A 26,801-nucleotide genomic window follows, 5' to 3' on the forward strand; every position below is an offset into this window, starting at 1 on the left:
CTGAGAACAGCCTCTCTTCTGGTAGATAGGCTGTAGTGGCTGGGGGACACAACTCCCAGGGCTGCAGAGCCTGCTTACAACCCCACTGGGAGCTTCTGCTGGGAAAGATAGCTTGTCTAGTGCCAAGTGTAGCCGAGAAACATGGACAGAAAACTGGTGTAAGGTGTTGGCAGAAGAGAGGTGCAAACAACACCTTAAGTGGTATAACATTTTTCAGCAAGGTTGACCTCAGACTTGAAAAACGCACTACATGACGGAGCTACCTCAAAAAGACCCTAAAGCAGACGGGAGGTTTTCTGTGTTACATTCTTAGAAAGAAGTGTGTGGAGTCTAAGATACTACCCTGCTGTGTCTGCTGAGATAATGAAGACACGATATACCATGATTCATTTTATAGAGCACAACTCCCAGGGCTGCAGAGCCTGCTTACAACCCCACTGGGAGCTTCTGCTGGGAAAGATAGCTTGTCTAGTGCCAAGTGTAGCCGAGAAACATGGACAGAAAACTGGTGTAAGGTGTTGGCAGAAGAGAGGTGCAAACAACACCTTAAGTGGTATAACATTTTTCAGCAAGGTTGACCTCAGACTTGAAAAACGCACTACATGACGGAGCTACCTCAAAAAGACCCTAAAGCAGACGGGAGGTTTTCTGTGTTACATTCTTAGAAAGAAGTGTGTGGAGTCTAAGATACTACCCTGCTGTGTCTGCTGAGATAATGAAGACACGATATACCATGATTCATTTTATAGAGATGGCTTAGCAGTATGTCAGACCATCTTCCAGCCTTGTAAGCCAGTTCCTGCAAAAAAGCACTCCCTTGGCCATGATACAAGGCCATGGACCAATGGTAACACAGTCACTGTCATTCTGATGAGTGTAAAAATGCATGATAATTAAATTCCCCCCCTCAAGAATAAACAGTTGCACCAGCAGATGACTACTACCAGAAGCATCCTTAGATACAGTGTCCCAAAGAACTGCTAACTGCCTTTCTAGACTCCATGAGGCCATTTTAGGAATCAGAAACCTCCAGAGTAGACTCAACCTAACCTGGAAAGGAGTTCAGTGTCCAAAGCCAAGATGTTCGCTGGAAAGTTGTAAGAACAAGCACAAATAAACTACACCCGTTCAAACTCTTGCTGCTACCAGGTCCTCCAGAAGGAACTGTCTTCAGAAGCAACTGTCTTATTTCTTTAGCCAGGAGAGCAGGTTGTTGAAGTGACAGTAAAGCACATAAACAGTAATCACAGGATCTCCAAGATGAAGCTCAAAAGCTCTGGATAGGAAATGTCAGCAAGTTTATCTTTTCCAAGAGGGCAACCCATTGCTCTCCAAATCCCTATTACAACACGTAAGGATCCTGCCTCCTTGTTTTTTTACTTACTCTTGCAGCTATGAGGAATGAAAGGGAGCTGGTTTAAAGTTCAGGCTGTTACAGACCTTGTTTGCTTCAAAACCATTGATTGTCTACACAAGCTTCTTGTTCTGCTGAGTACTTTAAAAAACCCCAGACTTTAAAAGCAGGTCCTAAGGGACTGTGAGGACTATAGAAATTACTCCAAAGATTAGCCATGCTAATGAGAATAGCCCTCATTAGCATTCACCTTTACAGAGGCTGCTGTTTCAGCAGTTATTGCTCCAGGTTTCCACAAAGTCAACCAAAAAAACCCTACTAGATTGGTACTTCAGGATTAAGCATAAGATCATTAATGAGTAACTACAAAATCAGCAGGCTCCTGGGTTATTAATAAACAACAATTCCCCCTTCTGAGTGGAGTGGAAGCTGACAATACCGTACTCGTTCACACCAGAGCTGCTCCTGCCATGTTCTTGCTCCACCTGCTCTCACTTCCTATGATCACTACAGGTATGGTAAACTGGCTCCCTTCCATAAAATCTGCACACCTTGAAATAATCAGAATCACTTCACTTTTTGCAGATTCATGAACACTCATTCTTCCTCCCTGGCAGTCCCCAGGAAAAACACAGCCTCTGCTTTTCACACATGCTTTGCAGACTAAAAAGCTCAAAGGCTTTCCCAAATTTGCAAGACTACTGCACTTACGGTAAAGAACTGGCATATTTTATCACTTCCAGGTTTATTTACTAGCAATAAAACCTTTCTGCATTGGCTTCTCAGCTGTATTGTTTGCTGAAGTGGGACTGAAAATCTGCTTCCTTTTACAATTATGGCACAGCCTCTGCACAGAGGCACAATGCCAAGGACTTCAGACCATGCTGGACCCATACTAGGCATAATTCAGTCACCCTACAGAGTGAATGAGTCAGCCCAGCAGTAACGGGAGGATGCTCTACAGAACCACACAGCCAGGCAGCATCCAGCCCCTGCTGATGTCACAGCTTGTCACGGGTAATCCATCCACACAACCAACCAGCATGAGACATGCGCAAAATGAAGGACCGGTATGAATTTCTGTGGATTAGAAAAAAACTGGCTTCAAAAATGCAAAATACAGTATCTGTTACTTATTGGAAATCACTGCCTCTTCTACAAACCATCTAGGAGACTGCGCATTCAGCTGAATCTTTTTATTTTTTTAAATACCTAAAAATAGAACTGCCTTTCATTTATACAGCATTTTAATTAGCTTCTCTGCGCTTCGAAAGGAGTGTTATTTAATTTCTACCTTGCAAGGCCACTCACAAAATCCTTGTTGTGATTTGGCTTAAATGCAGACACACAGAAGTGCAAGAAAACAATGAATGCTTTCAAGCTGATGCTAATCACGGCCTATGATTTTCCATTTCTTACTCAGCCTGCTTTTGTGAGCAGTGTGTCAGTTCTTCTTTCAGCAATGAACGAGCTGTGTGTGGGGGGAAGAGAGAGAGAGGCAGACAAAGCATCACCAGCTTCCTGTGCCGAGGTGAGTTAGCTTGCTAGGAAAATACTGTTAGATTGTTGTGTCTATTCCCCCCCACAGCCCCTTTTTAAAACAAATTCAACATGTAAAAGGGGAAACAGCATAGCAATTTAGGGAAAGGCAGAAGGCGTTTTAGTATCTGGCCTCTCCAGAAATGCAAAAATACCCAATCAGAGCATGTAGGCAGGAATAATTTAAGACTGTTGTGAGATCTTGTTGTGATCCTTTGTTGAGATCTGTTGTATTATCATTCGTTTATTAAGGGAAGTAATCAAATAATGAAAAGGCAAATCCAGTAGCAAGAAATGCACTCTGGCTGATTCTTGACTACAAACTCAAAACCTCACTCAGTGAGGGTAGTCTCAGTCACTATATGTGAGATGTGATGCTAGAGGACACTTTTCTTCCTTTCTGACAGAGTTTGACATGTGAAAGTGATTTCCTCCTGCATAGCACAAGGCTACAAATAAAATGTTCATTGTGGTTTTATGCTGTCCTTGAGTGTGGAACTCCAAATAATGTCATTTATCAGCAAAAATTTTTGAAATAGGGGGTAGGGAGACTAAATCCGTAATCAAGATTAAAGGGTTACTTTTCAGATACACAGGCAAGAGGCATGATGACTTAGTGCTAAAACTAGCTTGCTTCAAGCACATAACTCCTTTTGGCACTGGCTGGGGAAGTTGTCACTAAACCTTTCTTTCCAAGCAGCAGCAGAATGTTTCCCTGTATGCACCCAGCATTCTAACTCAAGCACCTAGGCTAATACTGTACCTTCAGTAACAAGACTCCATGGTATATAATTTACTTGCTGCTTTTATTTCACAGTACTGCTATTGCCCCTCCTGCATTTTCACATCTTTACTTTGTTTATGCTCCTTCTGTTCTTTTGTCTGTTAGCTGTATGCTGAAATATAGTCCAAACGTATGTGAATAGCACAGGATATAGCTTATTTATTGTTGTGAAGTATCACAAGAAGTTGGAATTATTGCCCTCCCTGCTGCCAAATATGCAACAAGAAACAAATTCAACAATGCTCTATTTAGTCTGTCATGTTCATCTTGTAAGCATTCAGGTTGCTCATTCACATGATGTAAATGGAGCCGAAATCTTGCATTAATGCACAATGTGCTACTTTTGCCAGGTATTCAACTTTTTCCATCTTATGTTTCTCAAAACATCTGTGAGATCTGTATTGAGGACCATGTGATGGGACAAGTAAAAAATTGTCTAGGGAAAGAAACACATGGAGATATATACTGCAAGTGTGAAGATTTGTGGCTAGACTTCTCAGCAGAAGTACAGACAGTACATGGTATCTGACTTAAGTCCACCTGCTCCTGGATCTATTTGCATGGCAGATGTATCTTCCGGTGTGTCTTTCTGTATTGATTCTTGCTTGCCCACAGCAACTGTATGTCTACCTTGAATATATCACTTACCTGCATAATGAAAAACAGAAGATGTTCTTCACTAAATAATACTGAGTCAATTTCCTAGTCTACTGATGTTTAATAAGTTATGACAGTAAAAAGGCACAACCCATATATCATCCACTGTCTTGTTGTGAATTTTTGAGATGAGTGGTTTCCAAATGCTTCAGAACTGACAAATGAGCACTATAACCCAACCTGGAAAGAGCAGTTCTTTAAATGGCATCTCAATATCTGCTCTTGCTCTTGGATGTACAGTATAACAAAACTTCTTAGAACTAAAGAGGAAAAGCTAACCAACTGCATTTATAGACAGCTTTCTGTGAGATGAAAACCTACATGTCTCCACACTGAGAGCTGATAATTTTATTCTGAACCTGGTTTGGCATTATAATTTAGGCTAGTGATGTACTAATAAATATGATTTTGATAGCTCTTCCACTCCATAGTCTTCATGTTTATGTATAGCCTCTTTTTCTTCTTTCTTCCCCCATCCCAAACAACTTCCACTAATACGACAAATATCTCCCTGTTCAGCATTAAGTGTGCATTATATTCTGTGCTTCCAAAGAAAGAAAATTTACCTCACAATGCAGTAAGAAATGTGCTGTTTTCTTTGCACACAGAAATGGGTTTTGAATATACAGTTAAGATCACGTAGGAATGCAAGGAGTGGGTGAAGAAGCTTCAGTATTCCTGAGAGACTATCCTTGTTGCTGTAAATTTGCCTCTAAGATTTAGAATTATCACTAATAATGTTCATCCCAAATAAATCAATAAGCGGGCTTTGGTTCCGCAGTTCTGGTTGTTTAGGGATGAAACAACAAGCAGTTTTGTTTATGAGGCAGACAAGCTCAGACATTTTGTATTCAGTGGCAGATGAAGGTGTGTAAAGTTTTCCTAGATATAAGATTCCTCAACCAAGCCTCCTCCATAATGTATTTTAATTAAAATCCTCTTTTGAAGGATAAAATTCCATCAATGACCCTGGATAGCTCAACACTGTGAGCTGGGACTGTTCTGTACACTGCTAATCTAAAACCATTTAACAGAGTAGTAGAGTATTTTTTTGTCTAATTGAAGCATGTATATAAACCCTGTGAAACTGTTAAGTCAGGACTGCACTTCCAGTTGATCGCCACGTAGTGCAACCAGCTGTATCAGAAAGGAATAGGAGGGATGAGTAAAAAGGCAGAGATTACCAGTCCCTGTAATTTAATGATTTGAAGCTTATCTTCTACCTGTGATTACATTCTACATGACACAGGTTTTTTCCAGTATTACTATTTATTTATGTTATCTTACGGTAAACACCACTGAAGTAATATCATTGGACAGATCCAAGCTATATCATGAAAGAATTTATACTCTTGTAGAAAGCTGTGCTCTGGTGGAGCTACTGTGTGCTGATAAGCAACCTGTTGTGGAACTACTGCAGCTATGGCAACTGCTAATCAATTGGTTCTCTGCAGCAGGAAACAGAAGGAAGGATGCATAGTAAAGGATGGTCTTACTCAGTTTTGAATACATAAATTTGCTATTACATTTGTACTATGTACTTTTGAAGATTTGATGTTATTGATTATGGCCCAGTAAACAGACACTTATAACTTTCTCTCTACAACTGATTTAGCATTCTTTAATAACTGAAATCATGCTGTGAATTGTTCTGAAATCCTCAAGTAAATGTGCCAACAAAGCCAAATGTATTTTGTCTCTTTACAGCGTTCATTTCATTAGTATCTTCAGGTAGAATTCACTTTTAACTTTTTTTCCAGTTCTTAATCCAGTAAATATTAGGCATCTGTTCATATGGATAAATAGTAAGTCACACAAAGGAAATTAATCTGTATATAAATTACTAGTCAATATTTTGGATTTTTTTTTAAAGTAGTTTCTATTCTTAAAGACGTGTGTTTCATTGTAGCATGTATTTTTGTTATTTTGGCTAAATATTTTGGCTATTTTGGCTACCATTGTTTCTGAAATACACAACTGAGCATTTGACATGGAAAGGCAGTCCTTTTAGAACTTAGTCCTGCTTTGTTAGTGTCAGTGGACCTTAGCCAGGACACCAGGAGCTGCCCACTCAGAAATTATTATTGGACTGAAGCCTTGATAAATGGCTTCATTAGAGGTGAACTAGCATTCCCATAATTAAAGCACTGATGAACCTTCTGCTGTCAGTATTTCTGTATGTCAAGTAAAGTTTGTTCATCATGGAATGTAGTTTCTTCAAAACTAGATTATTTTCGCAACTTCTCAAGACAGAATAAGAGACTGCTTCATTTTGTCCCTTCTTCCCCCATGTGGAATTGTCCTGTTCAGAGATCACTTGAATGATGTTGTGCCTAACTAGTGTTCACATATTTCAGAATTATAATTTGAAATTTATTTCTTTTAACATTTCAGAAAGTGTTATTTTTAGGCTAGCTACAGGCCAACTCTATTCGGTCAGAGCCAAGTGATAACTTGAAAATCCCGTGATATTCTTAGGAGCCTGATACTGGGAAAAGTGCTGTTAAAGACAGGGAGGTCTCTTCCAAAAAAAATGATAAGTCAGGAAAAATCCACTTATTCTGCAAACTTGAGGATTGCAAATACTAAAAGTTGTAGAGTTTCCAAATACTGGAAACACGTTGTAAAGGAGAACAAAGCATGCAAGCATACTTTGGTTCTGTAGCAGCTGGCAGGCACATTTTAAGACATCATTACAGAAGACGGCTCTTGATTCTATGAATCAGGTAGTAAAATGGGCAAAAGGACAAATTTGTGAGACCAACTTTAATTCACATTATCTTCAGGAAAGAAATGCCGCAGCATGAAAATAAATTAACAGAAGCAATAAAGCCTTTTCAATTTTGTGGTGCACAAGACCAAAGATACACCGTCTTACAACCTGCAGTGTGCAAAATTCATTATGCAGATTAAGTGCACTACTGCCTCCCTTTTATTCAAAGAGCGATCTTGGGACTGGAAAAGGGACAGAAATGCTTGACAAGAGTTTTAACAGGAAAGTGTCAAGAAAGAGAATTTTCCTAGAACTTAAATAACCTTCTTTAGTTTTTGAGATTAGAATGTCACAACTACTGTCACCAAGTTTGAGCTCTTGGTAACAGCCAGTAGTTTTAATAATTCATCACTAGTTTAGCATCACAGAGATGAGATGTGCTTCCTTTTGTTCCACCCTTGTGTTGGTGTTCTGACTTTCATTTTTCATAATTTTAATGTTTTCTTTTTATTAATAAAGAGCAGCAAGCAACTTTTTGACTGGGATAAAAGATGATGTTGGAATCCAGCCCTCTGTAGACATGCTGGTGCACTGCAACCCCCTGCAAGCCCTCCTTCTGGCAGGGAAGGAGGAACAATCTTTGCCTATCCTGCAACACAGCCTTTTCCAGGCCTTGCACCTCCCACTTCAGATTCTCATTGTGTGCATGTTTGTCTTCTTCCTTGGCTGAGGAACATACACATCTCATCCTTTAGCTTGTGAGCCAACTGTATGCAGTTCCTGCAGGTGCTGGCCTTGTGCCCAATCTGTTGACCTGCACTGCTTAGTGCATTAAGAATTAAGTATCACCTTTGTCGAGAGGGGGAGATGTAAGATCATTTGTCATTTGCACCTATCCAAACAGCTAAGGTAACAGAGAGGGCACCTGGTCATTAATATAACTCATGAAGAATGGGCAGAAAGCCAGTCTTCATCCTGCTGATTTGCCTACATTCTACAGTCTTCACTTTACACAGAAGCAAGAGATCTTGTGATCTCAGTGTGCTGACGTGTAGGAATAGAACTCTGACCTCCAGCACTCCCATCCTGTTCTCTGAGCAGAACAGTACTTATTTCAGTCTGCAAAATGCACAAATCTCAGGCAAGACGGCAGTTCTATTCTTCCACCTTGAATATATAAAATCAAAAGCTAATGCTATACGAGGATGCATAAACCAGATCAAATCTCAGATGAGAAACAGCTTCAAAGGTCAGAAGTGTGCTAGCCTGAACTCAGCATAATTTTTGGATCAGTGTTAGTTAATTAATAATCTTAACCATTATTTAAACTCAAATCCTCAGTGATTGCTGCATATACATCCAAGTTTTCAGAGCACTACAAGTGACAACACACTACCAAGCAGCAAGCTCAAGATTTCATAACTACTCATTCTTCCCTTTAGGAATATTTAGCTAATAATTACCCTTTATGCAAATAGAGCAATGCCTGGCTGAAGACTTTCATTCATTCCAACGTGCAAAAACAGAGCTGAACATTCCTGTCAAAAAGCTACTCAGGTAAGAGATTTGCCTCCCCTCCCACACCCCTGAACTCAGGTTTATTTGTTCTTTGCCTGTTTTCAAAAGTACAAAACTGCCTTTTTTCAGATATTTTGCACACTGGTGTTGCCTTTTCAGTTTGGTCATTATTCTCTCCTTCATAAATATTAATTATAAGATACTGGGCAAAGTTTTGTAAAACATGTCGTTTGGAAATTGCTATGGAAATTGTTGTTTGCAATTGGTACCAAATTTCTCTTTCCTGCAAACCCTGGTCTAAGAGTTCAAGACCAGCTATTTGGCTAGTTTTAATTTGTGATTAAGAAAAGTAGCCTACATGAAGCTTATCTCATTCTCCAGGTATTAAATTATTATTAAAAATGAGCGTTTTTAATTTATTAAATATGAAAGTGGGTTTCCAAAATATTGACCTTATTGGGTGCAGTAAATGTACCAGAGAAAGCAACAGGAAAAAATATGAGAATGGGACATGAATTTATTTTTCTCTATAACAGCTTAACATGACTAAACAAAGTCTAGCAAAGACACATGACAGAAAACAGCTTAGTTTAGCTTTGTGACTGATGACTAAGTTCTTGAAAAGCTGTCTTGAAAGATTTAAAAAAAACAAAACAAAACAGACTTTCACAGCTATCTTTCCAAAAGCAAGAAGACTGATTTTTAGGAATGTTCTTTGACTCCACACAAAATGTCATTTTAGTGCTTATGCCCTGGGACACTCCAGAAGAGTAATACTGCCTTGCTTTCAAGCACATGCCAGTATTTTGACCAGTACATTCTGAAACCCTTGAACAAAACCAGTCCCTGGAGAACTAGTTAAACTACTTGATAATTTTCAGGGTCTGATAATTCCTAAGGATGATCTGATGTGCCAGCCTTAACCAGAGCTGCTGGCTGACTGCCTGAGTTTTGTTGGACCATGCTCATCACCTTTGAGATTGTTAATGTCAGCGGCTGTCATCTTACTCACTGGGACACTGGACTGAGAATCCTTGGGAAAATATGAATTGAATCACAGCTGTTGGTGAATGCAGGCATTTGAAAAAAAGCCTAATTTGCCTAGATCAATTTGTAGCTGGAAGATGAAGTTGTGAATTGGACACATTAATTATAAATACACTAATCTAAAAGATCGCCTGAGTCTCAGAATAACTCCTTCATATAACATGCTAATATCTGGAGGACTCAAGCTAATGTTCTGGCTTTCCAAATGTGTAGAGACCAATAAATTGTAATAGCTTTCTTCTTTCATTGTTGGATTAGTGTAACATTGAAACTCAAAAGGAAAATGCTTTGAAACCACAATATTTTGCGCAGACAAAGCGAGTTTTTCACTAAGACCACCGAGTTTCACATTATTTTCCTAAAAGGCACTGTGATGTTCCTTGCCTACAGCCCAAAAGATTCCTAGGTCAGTGTTTAAATAAATGAGTTTGGTCACTGCCACCTTAGTTAACTCTGCTTCCAAGAACATCCAGGCTTGTCCAGCTCTAAAGCTGAAAACAATCCGTTATGCAAGACAACGAGACACATTCATTTCACTTGTTCTGTTTTGTCACCCAATCCCTTTGAAAACTCATAGGATATGACAGCATTTCTAAGTAATTCTGCATAGCAAAAGCAGACTAATAAATCAAAGCAGAAGGTGATGCAGTATTACATTACATTACATCATGTCATATATCATTCTTACATTATGTAATATAGCATTATATTACATTATCATATTATATTACATGCTTTTCAGGGGATTTTATTTCAGACTAGTCAGGTCCCACATTAACATCTGCTCAAGTCTGTCCAAAGAACCAATTGTTGACTCAGGTTTTATGCCACCATAATGGATCAGAGGACACAGCAAAAGGGCTTCTGGGCACTTTTGATTTGAAAACAGCCTTGTTTGCATGCATCACACACCTCTGTACATTGAATCTATGCACTAGGCTGAGCAGAGATTTTTTTTTCAAAACCAGAACAGTAACATAGTCACAGCCACTAGAGATCAAGAGAGGTTTTCTTACAGGCAGAAAAGGTTGCCAATTAAGAATGATGAGTAACATGAACAGATTAACGCAACACTTTAAAGTGTTTTAATGTCTCTCATGTCTTTCTGTGATACATGCAACACCACCAACAAAAATACAAGACTTCAGAAGATAAAAATAAAACCTTCTCTACCCAAATTAGTTTTTAGCAATTCCAACATAGACAAAACTGTAAGAGTCACTTGGTTTAAACTATATAAAGGGATGTATTCTAACTTACACTTGCAATCACTATTTCTGCAAAAGCAAGTGATTATAGTGTAGAGTTGTGATACACTGTCAGACTTCCATCCCAAATACAGCATTTAAAAGATCTCTTTAGTATAAAGAGGCAGGCTCACCTTGCCTACTTCCTCTTAGGCTTTCTAGACATAAAGCTTCAGATTTTCTGGTGGTCAATCAGGATGGGGAGACAAATGGATGCATCAGAAAAAAAGTTATTTTGGGTTGTGCTGTTTCACAAAGAACAACTCATGCAGCCAGAATGGTTGTATGTGTACAAGCAGAAACTGCTTGCCAAGGAATTTGAATAGATAAATCTCCCCTGCAGAGAGATTTTGTCAGGTCAACGGCATGGTGAAGAGACAGGAAGAAAGGTGGGACTAAGGCCAGTTGGAAAGTTGGCAGTTTGTTGGGCATGAGTAGTTCTTTGCTTCATTTCCCTTTTTCACAAGATAAACTGAGTCACTGCATTTAATGTGAAAGAATGAGTGGTTCAGAGGGCTCCTCTACTCAAGCAGAGAAAAAAAAAATAAAGGTATTTTTTTGCTCATATGGTCAAGGGCAACTTGAAAAAACTTAACTGTGAAGATTCCAAACATCAAAATACAATTTCAAACAACCAAGGTTTCTTTTTGCTGTAATTATACGGCTTAAACATATGTATATGAATGTGCATGTAGTTGACTTTCACTTGTATTAAATAGCTGAGAAGGCAATGCATAGATACTTTCTATGCTATGTGCTGCTTCATCTGCTAAGAACAGCTCTTTCAGCAAGTGATGGCAAACTTTCACTTGAATAAAATGCAAACGTATGTTCTATGAAGCTCTGGGAGGTGAGGGAGAGCCTGAAACAGGCTGTCCCTTTTCTTACAAACCACATAGTAAGGGCTGAGCTAAAAATGGGTCAGTTTGGCAAAACAGTAGAGAATCTATTTACTGACACCCCAAGGGCTTCTGAATAATGCTCAAGGATTACCACTTTTGGTATGGCAGTTGTATCTCTCTGGCAGAAACAGAAGGCCAGGGTCTACTCACATGCACAGGAACAGAGCCATCTGCTGTACACTCTCCTGTCTTGGAGATGGCAAGAGCAGTGGAAGCTCCCAGCTCTTTGTTAGACTGCACAAATGTAGAGGGGACACCACGCCATGGTGGAATCCCATTCTCTTCAGGCGAAGCAACTAAGTTATTACTGCGCTTAGGCATCACAGCCTGAGGCCTACTGGGATATGCAGACAGATGAAAATGTTTCGCTGATACAGAACGCCTCTTCAACCGAATCACTATCCCTGGAGCCCTTTAAAAGACGTTTAGATATAATGTTTAGGGACACGGTTTAGCAATGGACTTGGTAGTATCAGGTTAATGGTTGGACTTGGTGACCTTAACCATCAAAATGACTATGTGATTATTTTGAGTGCCTTTATTATGTTTTAAAAGCAACAACTAAAGTCTAAACATTAACAGTCTCTGGAAAACAATTAACACCTTGTTTCAGAGCTCAGTGTGTATAGATAACATGTTCATTTGACATGGATGCTGAAAATGTATCTGGCAGAAAAATAGTTGTTTACAGGAAACAAACCTTTATTTTTAGGAGAAAAAAAATAATAAAAAAATAAAAAAAATTTACTTTCTGCCAGCATTTAGCAGTGTTTTAGCTTGAATGCATTTATTCCACCAGGTGAAAACTTTTTTTGACTTGTGTCTAAAATACATCAAAACTGCTGAAAAGATATGTGCTCTCCCATACTAGCTTTTTGTTGTTGGCTTTTACAAAAAGCTATCACCCTGCTTATCCACTAAGTCAGTACAGACTAGATATATTACTAAATTACCATTCATACACAAGATTTCTTAATAGATTTTCAAAGAAATTATAATCCAATAATCTTTTGTATTAAAAACTGTTGCCATCCCTCAGAAAGTTGCACAGACAATGCATATGTATGAATTTTAATGAGATTTTGTAAATATAATTTTACTTGCAAGTAAATTGTGTGAGTTTAGATAGAGGCAGACAGCAACTGTAAAATTAAATACATGAGGCTAGTGTACAGAAGCCAATGCAATCTTTTTCATCTAGCCTATCAAAAGCACTCATTGGATATTCAACTGTCCAATAGCTTTTAACTATGTAGAACAAGGGCACTGTGTTTACTTTTTGGCTGTCTGAATTGGCTTGGCTGTAGGAAGTGGATGGCATTCAAACAGGACTTGATGTTCCCATGCACAAGCCTCTTATTCTCCAAACTAACATAGGTAAGACAGGAAGTGTTGGTTTTTTGCATCTTAAAAACTAGTGTCTTTAATAGAGTTGCTAGCGTTCCCTATTTGGTAAACTTTAATCATATGCTCTTAAGTACTTCTCTTGGTGCTGTAACTTGTTTTATCTTTTCTCTCATCTTTGCATTCCTTCAAAGACTAGATCCAACCTATTTCCTGCCAAGCAGATCTTTCCTAGCATAACCATGTAGTACATGACAGTCTAAAGTACACTTGGCATAACTGATTAAAAAGAGCCATCAAATTTTATAAATAATTACACTGAATTGTAATTAGTTTTCCCTTATGATGAAAATAAAACTTACTTACAAACATAAAGAAACTTATACGTTGGTAGCTAAAAATTATTTATAGCAATTGGGATGGATAGAAATCTACCGGTTTTTTAAAAAAAATAAAAATTAGACTACTACGCAGGTCATCTTCAGTTTGGACAATCAGTCCACCCATCTCCAAGAAGAATTTTGCTTCTGCCTTTCAAAAAATAATGAATTATGCAACTCTAGCACTTAAAACTTTCTGTTTCAAGTTGTGGTTAGACTTTGCATAGCCATACATATCATGCTGTGTCATTTAAAATAATACCTGGGAGCTTGTTTAAGACTCCTGCAGTAGTTACAGATACTTATCTTCTATTGTTTTCAATTTGCTGGCAAAAGGTATTTGCCAAAATAATGAAAAAAAAAATAAAATTCTAAGCAGGATAGACTGAAGACTTTTTAATAAGGCACTCTATATTTGGAGTGCTGCAGATCAAAAACATACAGGCTGATGGGAATCTATTATTTGTTTATAATTTAAGCTTCCAGTTGGATTAAGCCCTTTGTTTTTTCTCAGCTTCAACTTCTAAGTGATGACAAGCTTTGATGCTATATTGCAATGTCACACCTGGCACCAAAAAGCTTTGTGCAGAGATCCTGGCTGTTTATGACACTGGGAGAGGCTGGGCTGGAGAAGTTCCTCTCCTAGACATCCTGCATACCATCACACTAGCCCATACTCTCTTCTTGTAGGTCAATATGCGGCATTTTTTATCTCCCAGTTTGTATACATGGGTCTTCTTTCTTTCTACTGGAAACCAGAAGACAAGATTTGCCACTTGGCATACTCTGTTTGGCATTTTCCACCTTCCTGCTCCTATTGTTTTTAAACTGTTATAAGGTAGGACACTTGCATGTCATACTGTTCTGCTTCTCAGTCATGTCCCAACCTACCGCCAATTTATTTATTAATGCACTAAGCCACCTTGAACTTAATTTGACAATTGAGCAAAAATGCAGGGATTGAGTCTGGTGAAAACAGTTGTGTTCATAGAGATGAGAGACACAAAAAGCACCTCCATCTGGAGAATACAAATGTTCCCAGGCTTTATGTATCAGAAAACTGACATGCAGGGGAACCATAGGAAACACCACTGTGTTTGCTGTGCTGCCCACAGAATTAATTACTTGTTACACCTTATTCCCTGGACAGCAAAGCTAGAGTAGCCATGGGTTTAAATCTGAAAATATTAACACATAGCACTCTTTTCAAATGGTAACACATTCAGTCATGGTGCATGTTGCCTAAGTACTATTTATGAGGAAATGCTTATTTATTAATGGAAGCTGCAGACCAAAACAATCTGCAATTCAAAAAGTTCATGTTATGTAGCAACTTCTAAGAGTCCATCAGCATCACAAATTTTTCCATAAGACGACATTGCTGCTCTCTAGAAAACTCTGCTTTACAGGTTCTACTAGTAAAATTTTTCTCCTCTGCATTGAGGACAGCTGTAGTCACAGATCACTATACCACATGTGAGTTCCACATCAATAACTACAGATACACTATTAGAAAGACCATAGTTTACCTCTCTAGTGCATGTTTATTTCACACCACCAAGTGCTGCCTCTGATTACAGACGTGTATGATTGAATATCTGGAAGAGCTGATGGAAAAATTTGTACAAAGAAATTACTAATTTAACTCAACTTTCCCTTAGTAAAGCAAACTGGATCAAATCAAATGTACTCTTAAATGACAACAAGGAAGGGCTCAGTCTGCAGATTTATTTCTTAGACTTCTGTGTCACTAGAGCTGTGTGGTGGTGTTCTTGTTGGGGTGATGCTTCTTTAAAAGCACAATAAGGTGACAAAAACGTAGCGTGAAGCATCTGTGCTAAAAAAACACCTCATGAATTGCAACCCAACAGCTGCTTTCTTCACATTGCAGGAACACATACATGAAGTAAACACTGTGACAATGGAAAGATCACTTGAGGCTACCACAATGGAAAACAGCACCTCTTCCTGCTTTGTCATGGAAAGAAAGACTCATGTCAAGATTAAAAGGAAAGAAGTAATGCTAACTAAGCTAAGGAAGAGCTGCTCCTGCACCCCAAAGAAGTTGAAGAACTTTGTCATGGACTTCCTTCCTGTTTTACGATGGCTTCCCAAGTACCAGTGCAAAGAGTACATCTGGGGAGATGTTATGTCTGGGTTAGTGATTGGGATCATTTTGGTGCCCCAAGCAATCGCATACTCACTGCTGGCAGGTCTCAAGCCCATATATAGTCTTTACACATCATTCTTTGCCAACATCATCTATTTCTTAATGGGTACATCCCGTCATGTCTCAGTTGGCATTTTCAGCTTGATAAGCTTAATGGTAGGTCAAGTTGTGGACCGAGAACTTCTCTTGGCTGGATTTGACTTGAATGATGATTTCCCATCAGCCACAGGTGATGGCTCTCTGCAGAATGGCAGTCAGTCCAACACAACTGCCTTCAACCTTACAATTGCAGGGCTGAATGCTGAGTGTGGGAAAGAATGCTACGCTATCGGCATTGCTACAGCCTTGACATTTGTGGCTGGAGTGTATCAGGTAAGTGGTTGCTGACATCCACAGGCAAGGTACGAAGTTTCTAAAGATTCTCTGTATGACCAAAGCTTTGGTTTGACTCTCCACCAATGAGAGATTCAGCATCAGTTCACTTGTAGACTGCTTTCTCCAGAAAGCCTCCTAACAGTAGGCAAGTCTGAGAAAGCATGATGTATGCAGTTCTCTTTGCTACTCTAGCAAGCACAAGCAGAACAGTCCTCTGTGAGATTATTAACATTGTTTTGACACTTGTCTGCCTCTTGGCCTTGCTCCTTTAATAAAGCCAAGAATTCCATACAGATCTTACCATGAGGGAAATTCCCAGGTAGCTGCGTACTTCAACAATGAAGAAATAATTCCGTGTCCCTAGATATTTTAATAAAAGGTGCAGACCCACTCGCTTATTTCAACACAGGTTCAGAATATACTTCTCAGTATTTTGCTATGGGCACTATGTTCTACCAAACTGCTGTCCAAGGTTAGTTCAGAAACAGAAAGGACAAGAAGGGAGATAGACTGGCTAGCCCAGTATTCAGATAAAGCCTGTGCTGGACTTTTTTAAGACTTACCAACATGCTGCCTGTTACAAGTATACTAAAAGAACACTGAATGAAACATGATGAACATACTTGCCTATTAATTGCATGTATATATAAATTGAGACTGAGTTAGTTATCTGCCTGTTTACTAAGAAATTTCAGGTCACATTTATGAACAAAATGCCCTTGTGAAGGTATATTTTACAAAGTCATCAAAGGAAGCAGCAGCAACCAGTTAAGAACAGTACCCTGGAATCTGTGAAAGTTTGAGAGCTCTTCTACCTCTTCTGACCTTAGTGATGACACAAAGGCTGTCTGTACTCCACATTCCCTTCTATTCACAGGGCTAAAATTAAAAACTGCTCAACAGTGCCACTGAAGTAGGGATCTTAGCTGTTGTCATTCAACAAAGCAATGGTCGTAAGTTTAACTTTATTCACTTTACAGTAGCAAAAAACAAAGTTGGCTTTCGTATAACAGAAGCATTTTTAATGCACTGTTCTTTTGCATGGGAAATAAAATTCAGACAAACCACCTAGTGGAGGCACTTCAGACCAGTGCTGGTGTTAGAGAGTTTGATTGACCCCATCTCAAACTCCTCATTCAACTCTTAGGCTTGTAGTATTCCAGAATAGTAAAAGGAACCACATGTTTTTGAAGGGACTAGAAACATCAAAGGATAATTTGTTTTTTAAGATTCAAATAGCCAAATGCTGTCTGCCTCCAGACAATTCTCTCCCATCTTATTTGCAGCACCACTTAAGACTCATCCTTATTTTTCTTTGTCTTCTCAGGTTCTAATGGGAATCTTTCGTCTGGGTTTCGTATCAATGTACCTATCTGAGTCTGTACTAGATGGCTTTGCAACTGGTGCTTCCTTAACCATTTTAACAGCTCAAGTGAAGTATCTGATTGGAATAAAAATCCCACGTAGCCAAGGGCATGGGATGCTTGTTATTACCTGGATTAACATTTTCCGGAACATTTCTCAGGCTAATATATGTGATGTCATCACAAGTGCCATTTGTATTGTGGTGCTGGTCACTGCTAAGGAACTGGGAGATCGGTATAAGCATAAGCTGAAATTTCCTCTTCCCACAGAGCTGGTAGTTATTGTTGTGGCAACACTGGTGTCACACTATGGGAAGTTAAATGAAGTGTATGCCTCCAGTGTTTCTGGAGCTATTCCAACAGGATTTATTCCCCCCAAGGTACCACATTTCAACTTAATGCTCCGAGTGGCTGTAGATGCTTTGCCTCTTGCCATAGTAAGCTTTGTCTTCACTGTATCCCTTTCTGAAATGTGTGCAAAGAAATATGCTTACACAATCCGAGCCAATCAGGAAATGTTTGCTGTGGGCTTCTGCAACATCATTCCCTCTTTCTTCCACTCTTTTGCAACCAGTGCAGCTCTGGCAAAAACACTCGTCAAAACATCTACAGGCTGCCAGACTCAAGTCTCTGGAGTAATTAGTGCAATGGTGGTTTTGCTGGTGCTGCTTTTCTTGGCACCTCTCTTCTACTCCTTGCAGAAGTGTGTCCTGGCTTGTATCATCATTGTCAGCCTTCGAGGAGCCCTGAGGAAGTTCCGAGATGTGCCAGCACGGTACCGTGTGAATAAGGTGGACACACTTGTTTGGGTCATTACCATGTTCGCGTCTGCCTTGATCAGCACAGAAGTAGGGCTGTTGGTTGGCATTGTTTTCTCCATGTTATGCATCATTGTTCGGACACAGCGGCCACGGACAGCCCTGCTTGGTCAGATCCAAGACACCAGTTTTTATGAGGATGAATCAGAATATGAAAATCTCTTTTCTATTCCAAAGGTCAAAATATTCCGTTTTGAGGCACCACTTTACTATGCAAATAGAAATTATTTCCTCAAGTCTCTATACAGATTGACTAACTTAGATCCTAACCTGGAAGTTGCTAGAAGGAAGAAATACAAGAAAAAGGGAAAGCAGCATCTGAAAAAGGAAGACCACACAATTGCTAATGGACTGGGCATTGGAGAAACCACTTTGCAACTAGTTCCTAAACAAATTGATTTCCAAGCCCTTGTTGTAGATTGCTCATCCATTTCATTTTTGGATACCACTGGAGTTAACACTCTAAAGGAAATCCTGAAAGACTATAAAGACATAAATATTTCTGTTCTCTTGGCTTGCTGTAATCCCTCAGTGATAGACTCTCTGAAAAGCGGAGGTTACTTTGGGAAAGATTTTGGAAGTATGCAGGAAATGTTGTTCTACAGTATACACAATGCTGTTCAGTTTGCAAAAGACATGAAGCTGCAAGCAGATTGCCAAGTTTAATCCTGTCTTTTCCTTGACAGTTCACTACAAAAGTGACAGAGAAAGAGGGGCAGTTTGCAATAATTAAATTATCAGACATACCGTTGGCCTTTCTCCCATGAAGATATCTGCTTTTTGTCAGATGCCACACAGAACAGCCACTGGGAATGCAGTCCAGGACCAGGATGAAACATGTTGGATTACTACCTGCACTTTTATTTCAAAATGCAGGCGATGTGCAATAGGCAGCTTGGGATTAACTTCCCCCTCTGCCATGATCATGTGTGACCCAACACGTACATCATGGAAGGTCTGCTGAATGCCAGCTGACTCTCCTAGTGGTTTAATGGCTGGCTTGTGCTAAGAGGGATAAACCATCTCCATAAAAATGCAATGGATCTAGAATATTGGGCACATAATGGTTTAATTCTAGCTTGCAAGGCCCTGCCCCTTCTATAATTCTACGTGTGCTCCAAAACAACTCCCACAGTTTGCATATAAATAAAATGTATAAAATATTGTGGAATGTGGCACGTCTCTTCACCTTGATTACAAAGGCTTAATGATAGAAACTGCCACAGGAAAAAATAAAATAAATAAATAATAAAAAAAGAAACCATGACCCATCACAGGCTCCTCTCAAGACTGTAATTTCCAAAAATCACTGTTGGAGTCACCTGTGTTATTTGCTTCAATTTGTCATAATTAGTTACTGAAGGTTTTGATAGCCTTAAGGATACTGGAAGAAATATGACTCTGATGCACAATTTTGTAATTAATAAGGGGATAAACAAGTTTAAGAAAAATGAATGGCTTTAACTGGCAGCCACACAGTTACCCAGGTCATTGTACCATCCTGTAAAAACAAGTTGCCTCTGGTGGCCAGAGGCTACTCCTATTCAGGGACACAGGAACTATTAAATATAAAACCTCAAAGCTATGATGCAGCACAGCATGTTCTTCCCACAACTGCCTGCCTAGGTGCAAAGAGAAAAAGGAGAAAAGAGGGTAGAGTCAGAAGATAAATCTGCAATCTGCCTGGCAGGGGACTTCAGGTCAGTCACAACTGCACGCCTGGTTGCTCTTCTCTGATACAATGCTAGTGAAGTTTCCAGTAGCATAACTGGGCCAAGCAAAGGGAGCAATGCTTTGTAAGTTGTGTATCCCCATATGTTTGAAAAATACCATCACTGTTTGTACATACTACAGTATTTTGTTGTGTTGGGTTTTTTCCTCCTATCATATTATGCTTTGATTTGAGGTTTATTAAGCCATGTTTTCCAGTGCTGGGTTACTTTCTGTAAAAATATGCATTAACTGCTCTTCATTCTGCTTTGTGTCAAATGATACCCTCAGAGACAGTTCTGTTGTTACATATGCAATTATGCATAGATTTAGATTTTGGTTGTAACACAGTTAATGTTCTGGCCCATGGCATTGGCAGAATATCCACTCTCGTACTCAAGCATATAATTACCTGCACAAAAGGCAAGACAGCTGCCCAGTCTATCTCTACTTATTTGTGATTGTTTCACATACAGAACCCAGCATGGAAGGACATTCTATCACAGCTGTGCCTCTTACAATCAGCAGACTCTCGAAATGGGTTCCATGTATGCAGAACGCATTCATCCTCCATTTCATTTAAAATAAATAAATAAATAAATAAAAGCAAACCAAAAACAAAAACGAAAACACTCCAGGCCAACATATAACATGACTTGCTTGTTCCAACTTTTCAGGTCACTGAATGAAAGAACACTCAAACTGAGGTTCTCCAGGTGCCCCAGAGCCAGTCTGGCTCTCCAGAACAAGTAACTTGAAAAAGGAAAAGCAGTGCATTTCCAAAGGACATAATAAAAATGTCTTCACAGGGATTGAGAATAGAACAGTATTAGGTAAGTGATTCGACAATCACATCTTCATGCACTCGTTATAAAAAAGCACATCAGCTGCACAATGTTAGTACTGCCAGAGCAGTAAAGCCTGGCAGAAATGTCTGTGAAGAGATTAAAGGACCACTGGCAACATTTTCCTGCCATGAAACAATTTAATTACATTATTCCATAAAATGCTGACTTGGTATGACTAGCTTATTTCTGTCATAAAAGCAAACAGGCAGAGCCAAAGGACAAAATATTGCTTTGCATCTGCTTTTGTTTGTTAAAGGGGATATCTCTTTTAAGGTCCTGCCACAGTCCAGCATAAGGAAGTTGGTTTACAGAAGCTACTGTCGGGCAAGATCAATATAGACACTCTTAGGATGTTGTGCCACAGCAAGCTGTCATTGGAAATAAAATAAAATAAAATTGTTTAAGTACAAAAGAACACACTTCCTAGCAATCTGGAATTCTTTTATCTTTATAGGTCAAGCTACCAGACTAAAACATACAGGAAGAAATGCAAAAATACCCTTAACTCTATTGACTAGAAGAAACTGTAAGAACAATTTTCTGTTTCAGTTTCTTTAGCAGAACTGGCTCACAATCAAGTCATTGTGTTGGACAATGTCAAACACAGCAGGGAAACACCTTTCATTGCTATGATATTCAGATGCTGGGAGGCTGTACACTATTTCTAAGGAGTATGTAAAAGGTAACTAAAAAAGCAAGCCTGTTTGCTGGCACATTTATGTTTGCTATGCTGCATTATACCAGGATTAAAGGTATGGAGACTGCAAATGTTAAAAACTGCTGATTCTCTTCTCTCCGGTTCTATCAGCAATTAGGTAACGTGATGTGGAGAGGATCTGGGGATGTGCTTGTAATTCCAACTAGGTTAATACTAATGTTGAAATAAAATCACTATATGCCTTTTAGAAAATGCTATATCCATTATGTAGATTGACTATGTTTTTGTTCACTGTGGTGCCTTGTATAAATAATGTATTCAACAAATTTTAGCATTGCTACATACGAATAGGAAAGGGTTCCTAACTTGAGACTGTGTGAGTCCCATGGAGCTGGACAAAGAGTTAGAGGCCTTCACCTCAAACTCTCCTGTTGAGCAGTGCAGCACGGCCAGAATGTTTGGTCTAGGTGTCAAAATTGATGTATTTTTTGACACTGGTAACTAACAACCTGGGAACTGTCCAGTCCATGAAAGACATCTTGAGTTTCCCTGAAACCTTTAATATTTTTGTGTCACATGACCTAGAGACAGATGTGTGCTTTTGGTTGGAAAATAAAACTAACAGTTCTTTGAAAACAATTTGCCGTGTGGTATACTTTCATAGGTGATAAAATAACAGGAAAACTGGGAATAATGAAAAAGATCAGAGGTAGGTCTGCTGTCCTAGAAAAGCGCTAAAATACAGGGATGCAGTCAGCATTGGGGTAGACAATGAGAAAGAGCATTATAGAAGTGAGAAGGGGAAGATGGAAGCCTTCTATGTGAGCACATCTGCTTCTTGGATGGAACATTTATGGCACATAAATGGAACAACTGTGAGGAAAAGCAATGCCTATACCCGTTAGCCTTCCACAGTGGTGGTATCTCCTCATCCTCTGTTTTCTGTTAGTGCTCTTCAATCAAGTATCCATTATCACCTTCCAAGAAGTCTTCTTTCCTCACCAATCCCATGACATAACACAGTTTTGTTGTTGCAAGGTTCTCACTCAAAACCTCTTCACATCCTTCTGTAAATCACTGGTTCAGGAAGAGAATTGCACATGCACAGAATTCATTTTCAGCACTGAACTCCTCCTGTTGACTTCATTCTTGCCCCTGTTGCTTCTTCCAATCCTAATGTTTGTCTGCAGGCTCCATGGTCTCTCCCATTCTAAACCATTGCCGCTGCGCAGTTCACTGGTCGTCTGTCCGCTACTTAAAGGTATTCTTGTCTTTGACAAATGCACATTCTTCCAAAATGAGCAGGTTTAGCTTGGTTCAAAACAGTAGCAAAGTTTCTAACTTCTGTTTGTCAAAGACAGCTTGAATGCTGAGGCTGTTGGGTTAGAACCCTACCCTTGGGGCACTACAGCTTTTTGGGGGCTTCTTGTTGGATTGCTAAGTTTCCACGCTTCTAGGAGTTTCATTGTGTCAAGGAGGTTCCACTTTGAAACAAGTGCCCCACTCTCTACCAATGCTGAGTAGAAGCCATAAGAGACATATTCCTTTCCCTTAACCACTTGGAAAGCCCAATCCAACTCATGGCACAGCTGAGACTGGCTGCTAGGAGAGATTCTGGCCTCTGAGTACAGATGTGTGTGAGTACAGACTTTCTTTTCAAAGACACTCACCAGTTCTTTTATAAGTCAACTGATGACAGAAACCTGAAAAAATCAAGCCATTTCTCAAAAGAAACCTCTGAGATCTAAGACAAAGACTCCAGCAGTAGCAAGCAGTGACACTTGTTCTTGCCCCCACTGAAACTGGGACTCAGCAAGAGTGAGTAAAAAACCAAGTCCAGTAAGGGAGGGAGACACAGCACAGGAAAAGAATATCTACTGAGAAACTACTACAGGGAAGGACGGGAGGAAGAAGCTGTGTTACCTGCTATATTCTCAGATGAACTAACATACAGAGGCAGCTCTTGGATACAGATGCAAATGTCACCTGTGCACAGGACCTTCAAACACCTTCCTAAACAAACCTACACACACAAGCATACCCTAACACGTAGAAAAAGAACTTGTCCTGTTCCTAATGTACACTCAGAAACACACTATTCTGCTAACACCCCAACTGCAGAGTCTGAGCTCTCCTTCCCCTTGTTGCTTCTCCAAAATTACAAGTGAATTTCTATCTTCCTATGTCTGAGACAGCAGATGTAGTAATGACGTGCATTGTAAATGCACTCAGCTCACCAAGAGCCTGACCCAGGCAGAACTTCAAGAGCTATAACAACTTTTTATGGGATTTTAATAGTTTGTCTTTCCTCACAGACCAATCACTCCTGTTCCAGGTATCTGTATTTGGTTCTTTCTCCTAGTCATATTGGTAGGAGTGTGTTCAGACTGAGTTAAATGAGACTTGGAAGGCAAGGAATTTCAAAGTTGTCCTCCTAAGGTCTGTCATGTATTTCCCTAGAAGTGCTATTATGTATATGAGCCCTTTTGGAAGGGAGTATTAACTGGTACTAACTAAAGCTACCTGTTTTACTTGCCACAACCTGTCACTTAATGCAGCACACAGGCGGGTTCAGAGAAAGAAACTCCCAAGTTAAGTGGCAGGAAGATAGAATTAGTAATAAAATAGTGGCAGCCTTCATTTGGACCTCTCAGTAAGTCAGGCTTGCTTTAATATCTTGTGGGACTTCTTTTTCTGTCTCATGTCTCCTATATTAAAGGACGGAAAAATAAGCCATTCTTCTAGTCCCTCAACACTGTTCTTAAGAGTGGGTAATAGCTAGCAAAGTATATAACAGGCTATGTGAGAAGTCTTGTTTGGGACAGTGTTGCCACCTGAAACACTCTGGTAAGGAATGTACTTAATTTACGCCTATCACCCTATTCCATCCCATTCCTAGCCTTCTACTTGGAAAAGGAACATAACACTGTGACCTGAATATTAAAGCCAGATGTACAGGTAGGGGCAGCTCCAGGTACACCTGTGGATAGCCAACATGTGGTCAGCAGATGAAATCCTGAAGTCTGGCCTCTCCCGGCAGTTACTTCAAAGTACTGAGTAACTGCTGGAGCTACTGTACCAAGACCAAATTCTGCTGGACTTGAAGGAACAATAGTGATAAATCCCAGAATGAGTCGTGAACACACTTGGAATGGCCATTGCCTGGAACACAGCTGAGAGCTTTCTCCATAACACTGCACATAGATGCCCTGACTGCAAAGAGTAACTTGTCCTTTCTTAAGAAACCACTGGAGATTCATCTAGAGCTCTATTTTCAAGATTATGCCAAGCAGTATTTTAGAAAGGACGCACCCAGTTAAAAAAAAGCTGCACTAGAACCATGTACATGCAGTGGTCCATGAAACCCATTTCTCCTAGCCTGAGGCCTCTCTGGAGGTTTTAGGACAACTGGAAAGTAAGATATTGACGCCTGGACATGGCAGTAGGAGAGAAGTGGAATAGCTATAGCATATGACCTCAGATAGGTCTTGGTAAAACTTGACCAGCACACCCACAAGACTCTTCGGATGAAAGGGTAAGAGGAAACCTTAAACAACTCTTTAACATGCTGTTAAGATGTAACAGATGCAGGTTAGGCCCACCCTTCTCAATAAAAGCTCTCTCTCTTTCTTAATCTCATACAACCCAAATTGACACCTGACTTCCAAGGAAGCAAAGACATGCCCAGCTTGCAATTATACCACAATAAATACAAAAGAGAGCACCTCTTGGACACTTTAATGTGTCACATTTTTATGAATTTTGACTTCTGGCACTTGCTTACCTAACAGTAACTAATTCCAGTAGCCAGTGAATCCGAACTTGTTCAATGCCACCATGTGGAACAGAAGAAATATAGGCAAGGTTCAGCTCTTGGTCTTTGCTCAGGTCAAACAGCTCAGCACGGTTGTGTGGTAGTGGAGGGCTTCAGGAAAGGAGGGACAGAAAAGAAACAACACATTGCAACATTAACTAGCAGCTCCACTGGGTATCTAAAGATCCCTATGCCAAGTCCCTATACTACCTGCAATAAGGAGCAGGTGAGGCAATGGAACAGGTTGCCCAGGGAAGCTGTGGATGCCTTCTCCCTGGAAGTGTTCAAGGGCAGGCTGGACAGAACTTTGAGCAACCTGGTCTAGTGGGAGGTGTCCCTGCCTGGAACTAGATCTGTAAGGTCCCTTCCAACCCAAACCATTCTGTGATTCTATTACATGCAGTCATCCTTGCACAGGCAGCAAACTCAGGCAGTAGTGGTCTGAAGAAGCCATACAATGGCAGTCATCTTGTCTCTGAGTAGCTAATAAGGGAGCTCAGTGTCTTTTCGGCTTAGAAGTCACTTACTGAGGTCTGTAGTAAGATAAATACAGGCTTCAACCTTCCTACTGAAGAGCATGCCACGACATTGATTCTTTCTTCATATGCTGTGGGACCTATCCCTGTTAGGAGAATTAGACCCTCAGAACCTCTACATTTTCCAGGATGTTCAATTCATCTCTACGCATAAGGAAGCAACAGACTATGTTATTTGAGGATTCTACGCTTGATGTTGCAAGTAGTTTAACCTGCTCAAAGCTATACAGCAATGATCATTAATGTGACTTTGGTAACTAATTCCTCCACAAATTAACATTAATATCAGGGCAAATTTCTGATGCCCCTGTCTCCACAGAGAAATAGTTGCAAGATGGAGATCTCACCCCCACCTTCCATAAATCCAAAACTTAGAATGCTGTCCAGTTCACTGGGTTCAGGCATCCTTAAAGACTCTCATTAAGCTTCCTGGATATGTACAAATTCTAAGTGTCAAAGCATTTGTATTAGAACTACGATTAAAAAAACTTATCCTCAGGGTTTGGTAAAATACTTCCAGGTGTCTTCACATTGCAAAGAGAGATTATGTGTGATTTAACTACAGCATTGCCAGGAAATGAAGCAGCAGAGCTGGGACTTATGCATGCTTCCACCCATCCCCGACTTCAACTGACCACACTGCACACACCAGCCATGTATTGCATGTAGAAAGTGTCCTGCAAGAATAAACTACAACTAAGAGGCAGAGAAGCTTTGCCTAGGTCTGTGAAAGGGCCGTGACGAGAGACACACTGAAAAGGATGGGGAATGAGTTCTGAGTATCAGCATATGTGCTGTTCTGGGGAACAGGATGGACATCAGGTGTTGGGAGGGCCTCAGATTCAAGGGAGCAGGTCAGAGAGGGGATGTCAACCAACCCCGCCCTGCGACCTGCTTTGCTTTGACTATATTCACTGGTCAAGTCCCACGACCAGCTCCGCGCAGATCGCAGGCAACAGGCCAGGCCGCAAAGGCCAACACGGTGCCGGGCCCTCCGACCCCCAGCAGGCGGCCCGCAGAGCC

General features: G+C 40.0%; 2 protein-coding genes across 2 annotated transcripts in view; one reads left to right on the plus strand and one right to left on the minus strand.

Moving 5' to 3' along the window:
* The window catches only part of IDUA (iduronidase, alpha-L-), a 41,954-nt gene extending 16,608 nt beyond the window's left edge, over positions 1–25,346 (minus strand). The window contains exon 1 of the mRNA XM_010000469.1: positions 25,213–25,346. The gene's annotated coding sequence lies outside the window, so the exon portion shown is untranslated. The remainder of the gene's footprint in view (positions 1–25,212) is intronic.
* SLC26A1 (solute carrier family 26 (anion exchanger), member 1) lies at positions 15,407–18,878 on the plus strand. Its single transcript, XM_010000485.1, has 2 exons — positions 15,407–16,027; positions 17,358–18,878. The coding sequence occupies exons 1-2, from the start codon at positions 15,407–15,409 to the stop codon at positions 18,876–18,878; spliced, it is 2,142 nt and encodes a 713-aa protein (XP_009998787.1).
* Positions 25,347–26,801: the final 1,455 nt, after the last annotated feature.

Source organism: Chaetura pelagica, unplaced genomic scaffold (genome assembly GCF_000747805.2).
Source record: "Chaetura pelagica isolate M959 unplaced genomic scaffold, ChaPel_1.0 scaffold16, whole genome shotgun sequence".
Taxonomy (NCBI): Eukaryota; Metazoa; Chordata; class Aves; order Apodiformes; family Apodidae; genus Chaetura; species Chaetura pelagica.

Bases quoted from the DNA above. Each gene is read 5' to 3' on its own strand.
- SLC26A1 (XM_010000485.1), top strand. From the start codon at position 15,407: ATGGAAAGATCACTTGAGGCTACCACAATGGAAAACAGCACCTCTTCC. The intron at 16,028-17,357 runs GTAAGTGGTTGC...TTGTCTTCTCAG, and splicing joins TTGTGGCTGGAGTGTATCAG to GTTCTAATGGGAATCTTTCG.